General features: G+C 34.6%; 1 protein-coding gene across 6 annotated transcripts in view; it reads left to right on the top strand.

The window, feature by feature from the left end:
* LOC110998367 (2-oxoglutarate dehydrogenase, mitochondrial) overlaps positions 1 to 16,316 on the top strand; it is a 29,125-nt gene that overhangs the window by 2,460 nt on the left and 10,349 nt on the right. For 3 of the 6 annotated variants that reach the window (XM_022266973.2, XM_022266974.2, XM_022266977.2), the window contains 11 exons: positions 2,835 to 2,985; positions 5,046 to 5,113; positions 8,394 to 8,526; positions 10,771 to 10,849; positions 11,361 to 11,537; positions 12,283 to 12,431; positions 12,754 to 12,839; positions 13,262 to 13,441; positions 13,993 to 14,173; positions 15,182 to 15,400; positions 15,647 to 15,840. In XM_022266973.2, the coding sequence (XP_022122665.1) occupies positions 2,835 to 2,985; positions 5,046 to 5,113; positions 8,394 to 8,526; positions 10,771 to 10,849; positions 11,361 to 11,537; positions 12,283 to 12,431; positions 12,754 to 12,839; positions 13,262 to 13,441; positions 13,993 to 14,173; positions 15,182 to 15,400; positions 15,647 to 15,840 (1,617 nt within the window). Of the gene's footprint in view, positions 1 to 2,834; positions 2,986 to 5,045; positions 5,114 to 6,511; positions 6,630 to 8,393; positions 8,527 to 10,147; positions 10,251 to 10,770; positions 10,850 to 11,360; positions 11,538 to 12,282; positions 12,432 to 12,753; positions 12,840 to 13,261; positions 13,442 to 13,992; positions 14,174 to 15,181; positions 15,401 to 15,646; positions 15,841 to 16,316 lie in introns of all 6 variants that reach the window. The other 3 variants (XM_022266976.2, XM_022266978.2, XM_022266975.2) reach the window with 2 other exon arrangements.

Genomic DNA, 16,316 nt, shown 5'->3' with positions numbered 1-16,316 from the left:
AAAATTTCATGTTGGTCTATAGACAATAACTTCAAAACTTCTGTGGTACTTATAATCCATAGATAGAATCCATTTCAACGATACAGAGTATGGACAAGCATTTGCGCAGTATCTATGCCGCTTACAGTTGTAGGAGACGCGATCACCCACTTTAGATTGACCCATTAATCAGATTGCAGAGGCCCTTGGAGGTCCTTACAATTCTTAGGTTGAAACCATTGGTTTGAAAATATAGAACCATCGAGTTCGTAACGTAATACGGAAATAATTTACAAAAAATCTATTCTGAAGCTCAGTTTTAGTTGAAGGAATACCTGGAATTTAAATCATTTTAAAAATTAGGAAAACCTTGCAATGAAAATTCTTAAGATTCTTAAAAATATCTAGCCAGACTAACCCTTATCTATAAAGAAATGCGCAACGGAATAGATATCGCTTGAATGACTCATAATGGGATTATGTATTTTATTATAAAAACACATGGTTTCAATGTCAAAGAAGATCATGAATTGTTAATTTACAAGCAAGTTCTATCCGGCCTAATCTTGTTACAATTCAGCTCAATCTCAATACATCCTTAATTTGCTAAACGATAACACAAACTGAGCAGTCACGATAAATGAAAATTCCTACACGAATTGGGCAATCATTCATAGAAGTTAATAATAATAATAAAGTTAATAAGTCATTAATGAAATTTGATTATACAATTTTAAAATAAGAATCGTCTAGCTCTCTCTAGTCGGTAGTCGGGATGCATCCGATACCTATATATCGGCGATACTTTAGGTTTGCCGATATATCGGTCTCGGCGTTATTTAAATTGCCGATACATCGATACTTATAAAATTTCGCGCTTTAAAAAATCTAGTGCGTTGCAAACGAGACGGACTATTTTGACTTTTAACTGCCATCGCACGTAGTATTTTCTCGATACCAAATACTACAGAATTACAGAAATCTTTATAATTATTACGATTTTATAGTCAATGTTAATGGGGATTTAAAGTTTCTTTTCTGTAATGACAGATGATTCCGAATGTCAAAAATTTATTGGATTTGTTACATGTCCAACGTAGGGCTAACTCGACTTTGAAGAATTTTTGCAGTAGAGTATACACGATACTTCTCCATCTACACGAAACTGGCGAAGTACCTTGTGCCCAGTTGGCACAAATAAAAGCCATAAAAAATACCTATTTGGCTAGCAGTAAAATTTAATTTTGGGAGGATATAGAGTAGATGTGAAGAAATACATAATTATATTTCTTAGATTAGATTCTTTAGATTATTGATTATCTATCATGTCATGTGTTTACCGATATTTCATTTTTCTTCTTTCATTTAAATTTTATTTCGAATATTTGTTTTAAAACATTTACACACACATATATATACATAGATTCTTCACAATTTTAGAGATTATTTACATATTTCTAATGTAACATTGATTTAAATTAAAATTTTACACGCGTCATATGGATTTGAGTAATATAATTACTATAGTCTACAGATTATGTTTATTGACTTTTTGATGCGTCAAAATAAACACAAAACGACTGTTATTTGTACAAAGCGTGATACAAATAAACTGAAGGTCGCGTCTGCTTGATCGCGGATGATATAGATCCGAGAAAGTCAGCATCATATCATCATCATATTTGGTCCATTTCTGGACGTAGGCGTCCGCCATTTCACTCAAGTACGCCCTGCACTTGCCTCTCGGTATCCACTGAGAGCCATCTTCCCTGTTGATGTCTGTCTGTATTTTGTTGTGCCGTTGTCTCTTTTCAAGGGGCCCTTAGGTCCATCTGTTGAGCATGCGCGCGACGTGTCCACCACGACTAATTACGCGATCGCAAATAGAAAAGCCCATCGCTCCATCGCCCGGTGTGCGACTCAGATTTTCCGCCATGTGATTTATGAGCGTTGTGGTTTCGGCTCAATAAGTAAAGACAAAGATTATGCAGAAGGAAGAGCAAGTATGAGGATGACAAACGATTATTGTTGATGATGTCGCAGGAAATCTCCACGCGGGCGTGCGAAGCTAGTATGTAATGTCAAAGGTTATCAATTTATAGGGATAAAAGTTCACACGTCTTATCAGCGATGAGGGCTTTCCTATGTCTAGGAGTCTAATGTGACCTTTGGACTTGTTTTATCGAAGTATCGTTGCGTTGTGTTATGTCTAGTTGCTACTGACCGAGCCCAATGCATCATAAAACCGCTATTTATTAATAAAGTCTATACCTATAATGTTTCAATTAAGTATATGTCGCAGTAATGTAGTTAAATCAGAGAGTTAATTGAATCTTTAGACAGTTAATTAAAGATCGATATTCTATCAAGTCGCTAGCATTTTGAATTAAAAAAGCAGCGTCAAAAACGTCTTAACTGTCTAGCCGAAAACCAGCGTGTTGATAAATAATGTCTGTCTAGTCATTCAATTAACTCTCTGATTTAACTACTTTACTGTGACATATATATTAACCACGGAATAGTATCTGGTAATTTACAACACAGGGATGTCCCTGTGGGGACTAGCAGACATTAGTAATGTATGAGAAAGTCATACGTCTATATTATATTTCTGTAGTATAATTTTGACATTGACAAAAACTGAATATTTATTTTTACTCTAGATCTCTCTCTCTAGACTCTCTACGTCTATACATACTCTCTTTTTCCATCAATGAATTTGAAGGAAAAAGAGAGTATGTATAGACAAATAGAATTAGGTTTTTACGTAAAATTTCGTATCAGTAATATTTATAAACCTACAATTATTTTTTATATACAATATATTTTTATAAACAAATTCAATGATTGTCTAGTCATGGGACGCATTCTTCCGCAACGCGACAAATGGCGCCCAACCGGGCGTTGCCTATACACCGCCGCCAAACCTTGCGCCTTATACGAAAAACGAAGTGCCTCTGACGTCGCTGGTTCCTGCTGCCGGTGGGATGCCTTCTATCGCTTCCGGTAAGATATAGACAATTTCGTTTTTTTTCAGTGACTTTACCTTACTTATGAAACATTAATGTAGTACAGTCAAACCTAAGTAAGTGAGTAACCCGGGTAAGCGAGAAAACTCTAAAAAAAAATATATATATATATATATATAGCACTAAATGTACGGTTGGTTACAAACTCTTAGAAGTGGAATAGATTCTAGATAGGCAATGCTTTATTTAAAACCGATCAACCAACTGGGTACCCACATTAATAAATAATAGCAAGTTGCCAATTTTAATTGTCAGATATTAACTGACTCGAACTAAAACTCAAAATATCTTTTTTAATACAGTTGCTCAAAAAGTGGCATATTGCAGGGAGGTATAGCGTTCGGAAAGTGGGCTATTACACACTCGTGCTTTTTCTTTGCCATTCCCGCACTCGTGCGTTTTCTTTGCCAACTGTCAAAACAATGTGTATTAAAAAGAAAAAACCAACCACGAAGGTTTTATTCAAAAGATTCATAGAAGTTTTTATGATATATGATTTCTAAATATTATAATAATTGGATTCAATAACTTCGGTTAGGTTTCTTTTCTTTTCATATCAATTAAATAAATATTAAAAAGAATTTTATAATATATATGCAAATACGTATTTTTAATAAGTTTACTAATAATTGGATTCAATAAGTTAGGTTAGGTTTATTTTATTTCATATCAATAAAAAAAATATTAAAAAGAAAAAACTAACCATGAAGTTTTTACTAAAAAATCACAGAAGTTTTTATGATTCATGCAATATTTTCAAAAGAAGCTACTATTTGTTTCAATATCAGATTTAATGATTGGTCTCAATGAGTTAGATTTGGTTTTCTTTCGATAAAAATAGTCTACTGAAGAATTGGCTGTATGGGCCAAGTTCCCTTTGCCAGAATGGGTAAAGAAAAGAAAAAACAAGCTTTGCTCATATTCTTTGCGGTTGGCGCCATTTTCCAAATATGTTCTTTCGAGTTGAGTTATTTGTTGCACAAAATGAGTAATTTCGACGATATTTTATTTGAATGAATACCACCCGAACGTAGTATAATTGCATAAAATGCTTCGGAGAACAATTTACCGGAAACATATCTACGTGCAACGAATTTATTCCGCAGAGAGAAGAGAAAAAAAGCAAATAGTTTAATTAAATTGCTTAATTTTTTCGCAACTGTATTAAAAATAGTCGTTCAGTACACGTGCGGTACCGTCATTGCAACTTGTTCCGACTGTCAACCCTCACCTTCGGCTGCGCCTCGGCTCGGGTAGACATTCGTCGGAACTCGTTGCAATGACAGGCTTTCCGCACTTGTAATGAAATATACTATATTCATTTAGGTAAACAAGTTCACTTATTAACGTGAAAAAATATAAATTAATTTTAAATTTACATTTACTACCAGTTGGCATGTCAAGGGCGTAGAGCGGGCAAGAAACTTTCCGCTACTAGCCATGGGGTATTTATTTTTTTGGAAACAAAACAGATATATCTTTACATATAAAAAAAAAGTTAAAAATAAAACAAAATAAACACATTGAATGTATCAGGTAGATTGCTTTTTATTGCTTTCGAGCGATCTTTACCAGGCGGTTGCCCAGGGAGAGAAAAAAATATCTACACTAATATTATAAAGAGGAAAAAATTTTTTGTTTGTTTGTTTGTAATGAATAGTCTCATAAACTACTGGACCGATTTTAAAAATTCACTATTCGAAAGCTACATTATCCACGAGTAATATAGGCTATTTATATATTTAATTTTGAACAAAAATAGGGTTCCGTAAGATATTAGGGTTTTTCGGACACAAGGTGTAAAAAATCAACCAAAAAAGTTACTTATTTTGCGTACCCTGCCTAAACTGTTAAAGATAGAACCATAAAATGTTCTAAGTAATTGTAGATCTTATAAATATCTACAAAAAACGCGACACACTATACCAATCTATGTCGAGTGAGGCAAAATAACCATAAATGATATACATGGCAAAACGACAAGAAAATAACACAAGAAGTCAAGTTACAAATGTCAAGCATCGTATTTTGTTTTAGGTTCCCCCATCAACGAAAAGATCATTGATGACCATTTAGCAGTTCAAGCCATCATTAGAAGTTACCAGGTGAAGAATGTTTTTTTATTGTGTTTATTATAATTTGCATACCTCACCTTCTTAGCGTTATACAAGTCTTTATAACGAAAAGATATTGCTTTTATTCTATTGTTTTGAGACTTAAATCTCAAAGCTATGCTTTAATTTGTCTATAAATTGTCTCAAACTGTATAATAATTATTAATAAATAAATACATTCAATAGTTTGCTCCCTGTGAAATACGTTTAATACTGCATAATATCGTATTGCGATTCATATAAGCCAATTAAAGTGGTATGTAAAATGTATAAGACATTTAATAATTTGTTAGATCAGTTGTAATCAATCAATTGTTATATTGTCTTACGCAATTTCTTTATATTAACGATAAACACCAGTTTATTACATTTAAAACCTCGTTTCTAGCATCCGAAGTAGTTGTTATTAATAAGAGTTTTTATTAAGTTAATATATATTGAAAATGATATTACAATGACACACTGAAAATAATTAGTTATCGTGATTTCTCTTGCAATTTTTTCGTTATAAAGACTATTATTTACAAAGCCTTTAAAAAACTAAAATGTTAATACACTAGCAACAAGGGTACGTGGTTTCTGTAGGTTTCTGGATGTAAACAAACTGATCGTCAATGGTATAACACGTGATATATGTGGTATTTATTGGCACAGAACGCCCAATTTGATTGACACAATCTATTGAAGAGTGCTATTTTGAGTGAAAGTTTTGAAACTGTAATGAAAAGAAGCTAGCTATTTTAGCGTTTATAGACTTTCTCTTTTCATTACAATATAAACGCAATAAGATAGAAAGAGACGAATAGTACTTTAGTTCCTTCCATTTCGGGTGATGACTCGATTTGAATATATAAGTATATTTCTAGTATCATGTCAGGTCGTTTAAGAATTTAATTTAATCAACATTCAATCAGATGCCTTATTAAGTTCTAGAACCAGATTTTATTAAATCTAGTATAATTTTATCAACTTAGGAGATTTGTCTAAATTGAAGTAACTTAAAACCTAGTGTGATCGTGTCATGAGAGGAGCATGATTCTTGTGTTAGCAAATATTACTAAATATTGTTTAACCAGAATCTTGTTACGGACCCACATGGGCAAGGACCTGCTACTCTTATTGAGGTTGATATCAGATTCATAAGAACAGACGGTGTGTGTTCCACTTTTGAATTCATCTTTGTTTATTAATGTTTTTGTATGACAGAATGCTTCCTACCTATTTGTTAATTCAGGGAAAGATACTAAAGATATCGAACTCTACCCTCCATATAATTTACATTCATCACCCCACCCGACCTCATAAAAGTTGTCAGAACCTTGTCCAAAATTTGTGCGCCACGTTGGCATCAGAATCATGCTCAGGGCTAATGTAAATGGGGGGTGACAGGCTCGCGGCCACCTGGCTGCCGATCTGGACCCGCTGGGCATCACCTCGGCTAACCTGCCCCAACTGGGCATGCGCGCGTCGAGTTCGGAGCTCATCATGAGGAAATATTTCAATTTTGGTAGGATTTGCGGTTGGAGGCAATCACTTGTATCTTACTACAATACTCAGAAGGCATGCGCTTATGGTACTTTTAAATGGGCCTGCAATGTAAAATCACTCTTATCATATTGGCTTTAAAGGTTAAATTCATTTGCTTTTGTTCTCAGTACTTTGATTCGAATAAGAGAAGAATTTGGTACTAAAACTTCTTTACATAACTAATAGTTCATGTCGACTTTCAATAGTAAAATTTAATGAATATTTCTTTCGTGCTTAAGCGTTTAATATTGCCTCTATGGGTATTTTAGTATGTTGATCGTGTCGCTTTCGTCAGTGCTGATATTATTACATACATTTCGGAATTTGTAAACTGATAAGGCGTGTCCAAGAAACGCTACATCTCGATTTTCCTTGTATTTCGGGCAATTATCTTTTTCATATTTATACTGGTGGACCTTGAATGGAAAACAATATTTTATCAAGTGTTGGATTTTATGTCTCAATAAGGAAAGATATTTTTATATTGTACTTTGTACTTGTCAGTGTCAGAATCTTCTCTCATTTATTATTATCATAGTTTGTTTTGTTATTCAGTTACAAATTCCGATTTTGCAATATCTTTTTATTGAGTGATTGGTTTCAATCAATATTAAGCTATTTATAAGCTTTTGACGCAACAGCTTGTAAAACGTATTGCATGTATGTGATAATATTAGTATTTTGTTGAAGCATTTCTTTTGCTGTAGCTTCGTTATGAATGACTACTATGTAGCGAATTTGAGACCTAGAATGTTAGGCGAATTATTTTTTTGGTGGGTAGTTCAGCTATGACGGTACAAAACAAGAATATTTTATTGTCATTATATGCTAACATTGCTCGTGGTAATATATGAATCAAACCAACTGAGGTATGAAACACCAATTATTGCGAAGTTTTGAGTTAAACGCCGCAATTTTGACACGCTTAAGGTTGTCACGTATTGTCATTAAATTATCTACGGACGGAGTATCTGTCTGTGGTTAGTGATCTTTGTGTGATAATCATTGGTGGTAAGCATAATATAATTAAAACAGTCTAGTACTTTTTTTACAATTTAATTTACAAAAAAGGTAAATAATTTTCCGATAGTGAAATTCGGGATTAAAAAATTCCATGCATTTTCTCTAGTTTTTCCTTGTTTTGTATCTCATGGTGATCCGAACTAAAGCCAAGACGGTAGAGACTTAACGCGTTTTTGCACTTGAACTTGAATTCCCTGGTTTTATTTGCTTGATTTGTTTATTGAAACGTAATTATTTTGAAGACGACTTCTTTCGTTTGTTTGTTTTGTTTCGTTGGTCAGAAACGTCCAATCGCAGACATGTGACGTCATCCATTTGACCAATCAAAATGCGCCAACGATGAGAATTGTCATAATACAGGAATTTCTAGTTTTAAACAGTGCAATAACGCCGATTTGTCTCCCACTGATAGGACCATTCGATTCATCATCAGTTAACTTGGTTTGTTTAACTAACCGACATGCATACATAGACCGGACCTTAAGAATTGCTAGTCTCAACGAAAAACTAAGTTTAAAGTTATATATTTATGCTAATTCGAAAAGAACACTACTAATGGTTTCTTGGCTAAATTGGGCGATTTTAATCTGCGATGTGACATGGGTGAATTGAAGAATCGTGCTAAAGATTCTAGAAAGCTCTCCTAAGCTTTCATGAAGTTGGGTTATATATTCAACTTTTCGATTCGAGTTCGATGTTTTTAACGAGTGAATTCCACTAGTCGCGTGGTCACCTCGTCGCGCATCTTGATCCCTTGGGAATCTCCACCGGTGATCCGGTGTCAAGTGGAGATTGGCACGGCGGCCTGCGTGCCTTCGCTAACGAAGCAGTCATTAGGCAGCACGTACGATTCGGTATGACATAGCGTTTGAGGCTTGGACGGGCCAAAGTTCATGAATTGTTTCGTTAGGAGTAATTTTTACTACCAATATTGTTCGGGATAAGATGAGAGGGCAGAAATATTGTTGACTTAATACAAGCAATTGTATTAAGTCCTTGATGACACTCTCTTTACGGCTTGACCATCGTCCTGTCGCAGAGTATTTTCACAATATCTGTAGGCACAATAGATTGCATAGTCCATAAGTATATGCCCTGTTTATAAAATCTTTAACAAGAGTACAGATACCTGCAAATTTTATGAGCATTAAATAAGGGAGTGGGGCAAAGCGCGGGAGACTAACGTCAACTGATTTACCAATCACGAGATCGAAACGTCATTCTCCCCCCACCACTCCTCCCAGTAATACCTAAAAATCGCTACTACGCAGGCAATGGACATTTGTTGGAGGTGTTTGCCGGTATCTGTATCTAATCTATCTAAAAAAATTATCTGTCAATTTTTTATCTGTTGCAAATTAATTTCCGAAAACTGTTATCTGATGACGCAAGGCGATATCTTATTGTAACGAAAACAACGAATTCCCGATTGTTCTTAAACTGACGATAACGATAACAAACGCAATCAAACGAATGCTCTGGATTTATTTTCTGGCCGTGTTTTCACTTTAAATCGTTTTAGGGGGTATACACAATAGGGGACATTTAAAAATTGCCAAATCGCGACGTTCATGAACTTCGATTTTGGCCTGTCTATGCTTCAATTGACACGTTTAAATGGGGTTGTGGAGAAAAGCTTTTTGCAGTAGATAGTTGCTTCTTAAGGCTTATTATATTTTCCTTTTGGTGCCGGGTTTATTCGAAGTTGTGACTATGGGTGACCTTGCATGCATCGGTATAGAGATACCGCTCGGCGTATTTGAAAATACAGACATAATTGAGACTAGCTTTTTTATCGGTCTTATCATTCGCAATTAAAACCCATATTCTGTGACTGTTATGTAGTTAATTTTTAATCTTTACGTTGTATAATCATATTCCTTTACTTGGGGGTAGGTGGTTCGTAAGGTTAAATTACCCCAATAATATTACTAAAATGGATAAAGTATATCGAAGTGAATTCAAAGGTTTTCTTTATACAAAATTATATAGTACGCGAGTATTACACAATAAAGCGTCATTAATAAATGCGAATTGATGACATTAAGGGTCTGTTTCACAATGTCCGGATAAGTTCCAAAAAAGCTATTTATTGCCTATTTGTAGGATAAACAGTATTTTTGCGTTTCACGACTATCAGATAGCGCTATTCGTCATGAAATGCGGAGTATCTTTGGCACTTTATCCATACATTGTGAAACAGGCCCTTAATGTAATGAATTTGTGTTAAAAAGTTTTATTTAAAATCATGTCTCTGCAGCTCCTTTTTAGGCAAGACTTAGGTGAATCTAGTAATTGTTTGGCGTAAAATTGTTAGCGGAATTTCTTGTGTTTGTACGACAGGTACACAAGAAAAAGCATGTTTTTGAAATCTGCAAGCTGCACACACAAAGGCTTATTTTATTTTTTTCCATTCGCTTCTTATAACCTAACCAAAGGACGCAGTTTTTTTTACTAAACAATAACGAAAAACAGATTCGGGGCCACCATATAGCGAAATTGGATCCGCTGGAAATAGCGAACTACAATACGGCGGGAAAAAATCCACGCGAAGTGATTCACAGCAGCTACAGGTTTGGTAAGGAAACGGGTTGGCAGATGGAACCTTGTCGGCCTGAAACGTGGACTAGAGCAGTTGCCATGGTTACCGATTTCACGATAACACTTTAGCCCATGTTTTACGGTCATATGGGTGGGATTTGCCGCCTTAACATGGGCACGATACACGCATGCACGGCTAGAACGCATGGTTGCATGAATAATATTATATGCACATGTATATAACATAGTATAAACATCGTATGTGTAAATGGCAGGGATTTGTGACCTTGAATGTTAAATATAGGCGCGTCGCTTCTGGATATCATCCAACTTCTCAAGGTGGAGTACGAAAGTGAAAATGAAATCATTTGTATGGGAAATTGTCATGTTATTTTGTCCTTTCATATAGGGGTTTGCTATGTAGGAATTTGTCCTGATAGAGGATTTTGTTCAAGCTAGTAAAGGGATATGATTATTTAATGTATGCTTTGTGTGTGCTTTTATCGCATTTAATTGTTTAAATGATGTTCCTACTCTTATAAGCCATTGTATTTTAGATGAAGCTGACATGGATAGAGTTTTTAAACTCCCCTCCACCACTTTTATTGGCGAGAAGGAAAAAGCCTTGCCGTTGAGGTAAGGTTTTTTATTTGAGGAAGATAAATTATAAGTTACCCATCCAACGATGACGCCTTAGTATGCGTCACTAAGATTTGTTTAATGAGTAAATTACCCCAGTTAATAATATTACTAAAATGGATAAAGTATATAGAAGTGAATTCAAAGGTTCATACAATATGATGCGAGTATTACGCAATAAAACGTCATTAATAAACGCGAATTAATGACATTTAATGTAATTAATTTGCGTTAAAAAGTTTTATTTAAAATTATGTCTATGCAGTTCCTTTTTAGGCGAGACTTAGGTGAATCTAGTCGTTTGGCGTAAAATTGTTAGCGGAATTTCTTGTGTTCGTATGACAGACAAGGCTGATTTTGACTGGTCTTGAGACCGATTCCCGAATATTTAATAAAATATTTTTGTTAGTCTATTAAATCAAGAAAGTAGCTTGTATAACGATCGATGGGATTGTAGCAATGATTCCATAATAATTGAAATATTAAGTGAAATAATTTGGGGTTTCAGAGAAATCCTAAACCGCTTGGAAGAGGCGTATTGTAACAACATTGGTATAGAGTTTATGTTCATAAACTCGTTGGAGCAATGCAACTGGATCAGACAGCGGATGGAACCACCAAACGTCACCAAGATGAGCAATGATCAGAAGAGATTGATTCTGGCGCGTCTCACGAGATCTGCTGGGTAAATGACATTTAAATATTAATTCAAAAAATAAAATAAAAATACGTTTATTTTGGAACATAAGATCATCTAGGTATCACTTATTCCACGTCAATCAATTCGAACTTGTAGGCATCCCTACTCATCGGCAAAGACAGAGGGTGTAGGCCGAGAGAAAAAGCCGGCGTAAAAAACTCTCGGTACTCTTTTAAAAAAGCAAATCATCAAACAATATTTAAAACAAATATATCAAATTAATTAGAGGTAGCCTGCCCAGCATTAGTCCCAGGGCCTTTTATCAACTAGATAATCAATAACTTTATAGGAAGCCTTTTTACACAGCTTTTCTTTAATACATTTCTTAAATTTATTAAAAGGCAGAGATAAAAGAGCCTCTGGGATTTTATTAAAGAGTATCCCTTTTCCCAAAAAAGAAGAATTCCTAAAGTTATATTCTTCTAACATACGTAAATTACCTCAAAAAAATAATTTAGAAAATAAGTAAATTAAATCTCTCTAGCCATCATCAACTGAATGAAATGAAATACGCTACGAAAAAAAAAAATCTTGTTTATACATGTTATGTATTCCATTTGGGCTATTTTTCAAGCATAGACAATGTGTGGATAATATGTGTAAAAAAGTTAATAATCACTTTTGACGTAATCACTTAATAAGAAAATCATAGATCTTCCCTATAGCGCTAAGTAATAATTAAATTGTACCCTTATTATATTAATTTTAAAACTCGTCTTATTAACTTCAGGTTTGAAAACTTCTTGGCGAAGAAATGGTCGTCCGAGAAGCGCTTCGGTCTGGAAGGATGCGAGATCCTCATCCCGGCCATGAAGCAGGTCATAGACATGTCGACTAAGCTTGGAGTCGAATCTATCATCATGGGAATGCCTCATAGGGGTAATTTTATTATTCATAGCCTCCATCAGTATTCTATTCATAAAAATATATAATATATATTTTTGGACATTTTTGCCCCCCCCCCCCCCACCCCTATGTAATGTATGTGTTTTTCTGTACTCAATAGTGAAACGTTTCGTTATATTGTGTCATAACATTTATGTTGTGTAACAATAACGCATAATGCAATAATCAATGTCAAAAGTCATCGTAACTTTGTACCCAAAACCCCCCCCCAATCGTTACATGAACGCTCCCTTAATTGAAATAATTAAATAAGTATATGTACTTAAAATATTGTTTCGTTATTTTTTGTCCGTAGGTCGCCTTAATGTATTGGCTAATGTTTGCCGGAAACCCCTGCATCAGCTGTTCACACAGTTTGCGGGATTGGAGGCTGAAGATGACGTAAGTTTAATATTGTTTTAAAAGTAAATCTATGGTGCACTCATAGATAATGACGGCTGAAAAGTTTTAAGTTTCTTTATTTAATGGTTTAGCCATTTTTGTTTAATAGATTAAATTAAAGTTGAACATTTATAAAGTAAAAAAATGCCAATAAAATAAAATTAACTGTCAGTTCATGTAATTTTATTGGTCAGAATCTGTCTATCCTTATTGTCAAATGTCAGTTGTCAAATCTGACCATCTCCTTATTGTAAAATTGATTAGTAACATTTTATACTCCAATTCATGATGACGTGACATTACGTCAAAAAGGTTTCTTTAATTGAATGAATTAATTGATAAATCAAACAAGGCTTGTATATGTTTAACTCTATATTTACTTTGACTCTTTTGCAATACTAAATCTATTAAATATTTTTCAGGGCTCCGGTGATGTAAAATACCATTTGGGTACATACATCGAGCGCCTGAACCGCGTCACCAACAAGAACATTCGTTTGGCAGTGTGCGCTAACCCTAGCCACTTGGAAGCAGTCGACCCCGTAGTGCAGGGCAAGACTCGCGCCGAGCAGTTCTACAGAGGAGACAATGAAGGCAAGAAGGTGAGTTTTTTTATAAATCTTGCCAAAACTTAATATAATTAAAGGAAATAATATACTCCTCCCTCAAAGGCCGGCAACGCACCCACTAAAATGGCTGTTAATAGGCAGCGATTACAGCCAATGTTGCCCTTGTTATTGCACCTATCTTATGAATTTTTTTCTTTAAATTTTTTTCTCTTTAATTTTTTTTTATAAACCGCTGTAGCTCGTTGTCTAAAAATGTAATAAAAAAATTTTGAACGCTTTTTTAATTTTATTCGACTCATTTGCTTAACTAATCTGTAAACTTTATGTTTAATAAACAAACATACCTGTAAGGTGATCTCGATAAGATATATATAGTGTTCATTATATTAAACCCGTGTTTAAAAAAAAAATATACTTAAAGTACTTATTAAAATATACTTTTTATTCAAAAATACTTTAAGTATTTATTAAAATATACCTTTTTATTTAAAATACTTTAAGTATTCAATCAAATGTATTATTATTTCTATTACAAAGCGGTTTTATATTTTAAAACATGTACTAATATGTCGGTCCTTTTACAGGTCATGTCTATCCTTCTCCACGGAGATGCTGCCTTTGCCGGCCAAGGTGTGGTCTTCGAGACCATGCACTTGTCAGACCTGCCCGAATACACCACCCACGGAACTATTCACATTGTGGCCAACAACCAGATTGGGTTCACCACGGACCCAAGGCATTCCAGGTCGTCTGCTTATTGTACAGGTATGGCCAATTTAGTTTCTGTATTAAACTGTTTATACATACATTGTATTATTTGTATTAAAAAAAAGTGCGTAAAATAAGTACAAATGTCAAGTGAAACTTCTTCGTAAATTAATTATTAGATTAATTACGAATTAGAGAGATCGAGTAAAAATACACGCTATTAGTATTTTTTATTTATTTATATTATTATTAGCACAGTATTCAGTGTAAAAAAAGTACTTGCGTATACATATCAGAAGTGAAACTTCTTGATTAAATATTACTTAGGTAAAAACCCAATATATGATCGGGTACCGGTATATGATCATTCCATGTATTTGTATATCTATATTTACAAAGCTATCTCTCTCAAATCACTGTATACGTGCTGATGATCTGAAATATGAAGATGATAAAAAATCTATGTTTACTGCACGAGAAAATCTATGTAACTGCTAAACTAATATAACTAATAGCGTGTATTTTTTCTGAACATCCCCAACTCTCTCTCTCAATCTTTCTCATTATCTCTCCCACCTCTCTCTCCATGGTACTGTGCGTGCGACGTTCTGTGATCTTGTTCTTGCTCCCTACTCTCGCTATATGGCTTTATGATTCAAGCGACGTTCTCCTTTTCTCACACTCTTTCAATTGCTTTCAATCACTCTCCATTTTCTTCGACAAAAACGCTGCACATCTTCGTGACGCTAATATTATTATAATTGCGTTTCTTCCGTAAGAATGTTACCCTCATGCGCCTAAAGAAGTTTCACTTTAAGAACTGTGCTGAGTTGAAAAACTGCCCATTTTTCAAATACAGAAAAGTAACCTAAATTAAACCAGGAAACTTTATTTGTTTTTTTCGCATAAAATAACGATGCCGCTGGATGCATATATCTGTATTAAAAGCCGGAAACGCACCCACCAAAATGGGTATCCATGAGTTAACTGCCCTGTTCCGGCGTACTAGTTCATTTGTCTCCAATAAAACTAACTCTGGGTCTAACTGGTTCTGACTTCTTACAGACGTAGCTCGCGTGGTGAACGCCCCAATATTCCACGTGAACAGTGACAACCCCGAGGCCGTGATGCACGTCTGCAACGTGGCAGCGGAGTGGAGAGCCACCTTCCACAAGGACGTGGTCATCGACATCGTGTCCTACCGCCGCAACGGCCACAACGAGGTGGACGAGCCCATGTTCACGCAGCCCCTCATGTACCAGAAGATTCGGAAGACCAAACCTGGTATGACGTCATAGAAACTAGGACATTTTTTTTTCTTTGGATTATTTTGGAAATTATACGAACACATACATTTGATTTATACAAAAGTGTGTGGCGCGCAAATTTGTCTTAAAATATTTTTTTTATTTACTTCATTAGTCATATAAATTGGTCAATTCTTTTATTGTATTGTATTACACCCCCAGGTGTGAAGAATCTAAAAAAATATAAGTTATAAATCTTAAAAAAAAAAAAAAAAAATTGCAGTACTCGAAATCTACGCGGACCGTCTGATCGCGGAGGGCGTGGTCACGGCTGAAGAGGTCAAAGACGTGAAAGACAAATATGAGAAGATCTGCGAAGACGCGTACAACCAGGCCAAGCAGGAGACGCACATCAAGTACAAGGACTGGCTTGACTCGCCCTGGTCAGGCTTCTTCGAGGGCAAGGACCCGCTTAAGGTGAGATTCTTGGCTAATTGTTTTAATAGAACAATCTAGATTATTTAATAAGTTAAATGTATTGAATAATTTTTCGTTTGTTTGTTTCCTTTTGTTAATTTTTGTAGTTAAATGTATTCCATCTCTGGCTATATTTTAACTGTATCTGTTTGTTATTATATGTATGTAGGTTCATGGGTCATCGGGTGCATGAAATAATAGAAGATTACTTTATATTATTTCTTACTTTATATTGACCACTTACGTATAATAATAGAATATGAGCGAAACAATAGAATAATTGCTATACAATTAAACAGTCTTTTTTTTTTTTTTTTTTTTTCTATATACATGTGTCTTCACTGAGACATCATGGAACATTACGATCTAGCCTAACTTAAGACTAATAAGTAATTTAAGTCTAACCTAATTTACTAAAAAGGATTATTATATAAGTGAGTGTCCAATAACACTACTTACAGTCTCTATTAAAGGGA

Source organism: Pieris rapae, chromosome 12 (assembly GCF_905147795.1).
Source record: "Pieris rapae chromosome 12, ilPieRapa1.1, whole genome shotgun sequence".
Taxonomy (NCBI): domain Eukaryota; kingdom Metazoa; phylum Arthropoda; class Insecta; order Lepidoptera; family Pieridae; genus Pieris; species Pieris rapae.
This window is presented reverse-complemented; position numbering and strand designations above follow the sequence as displayed.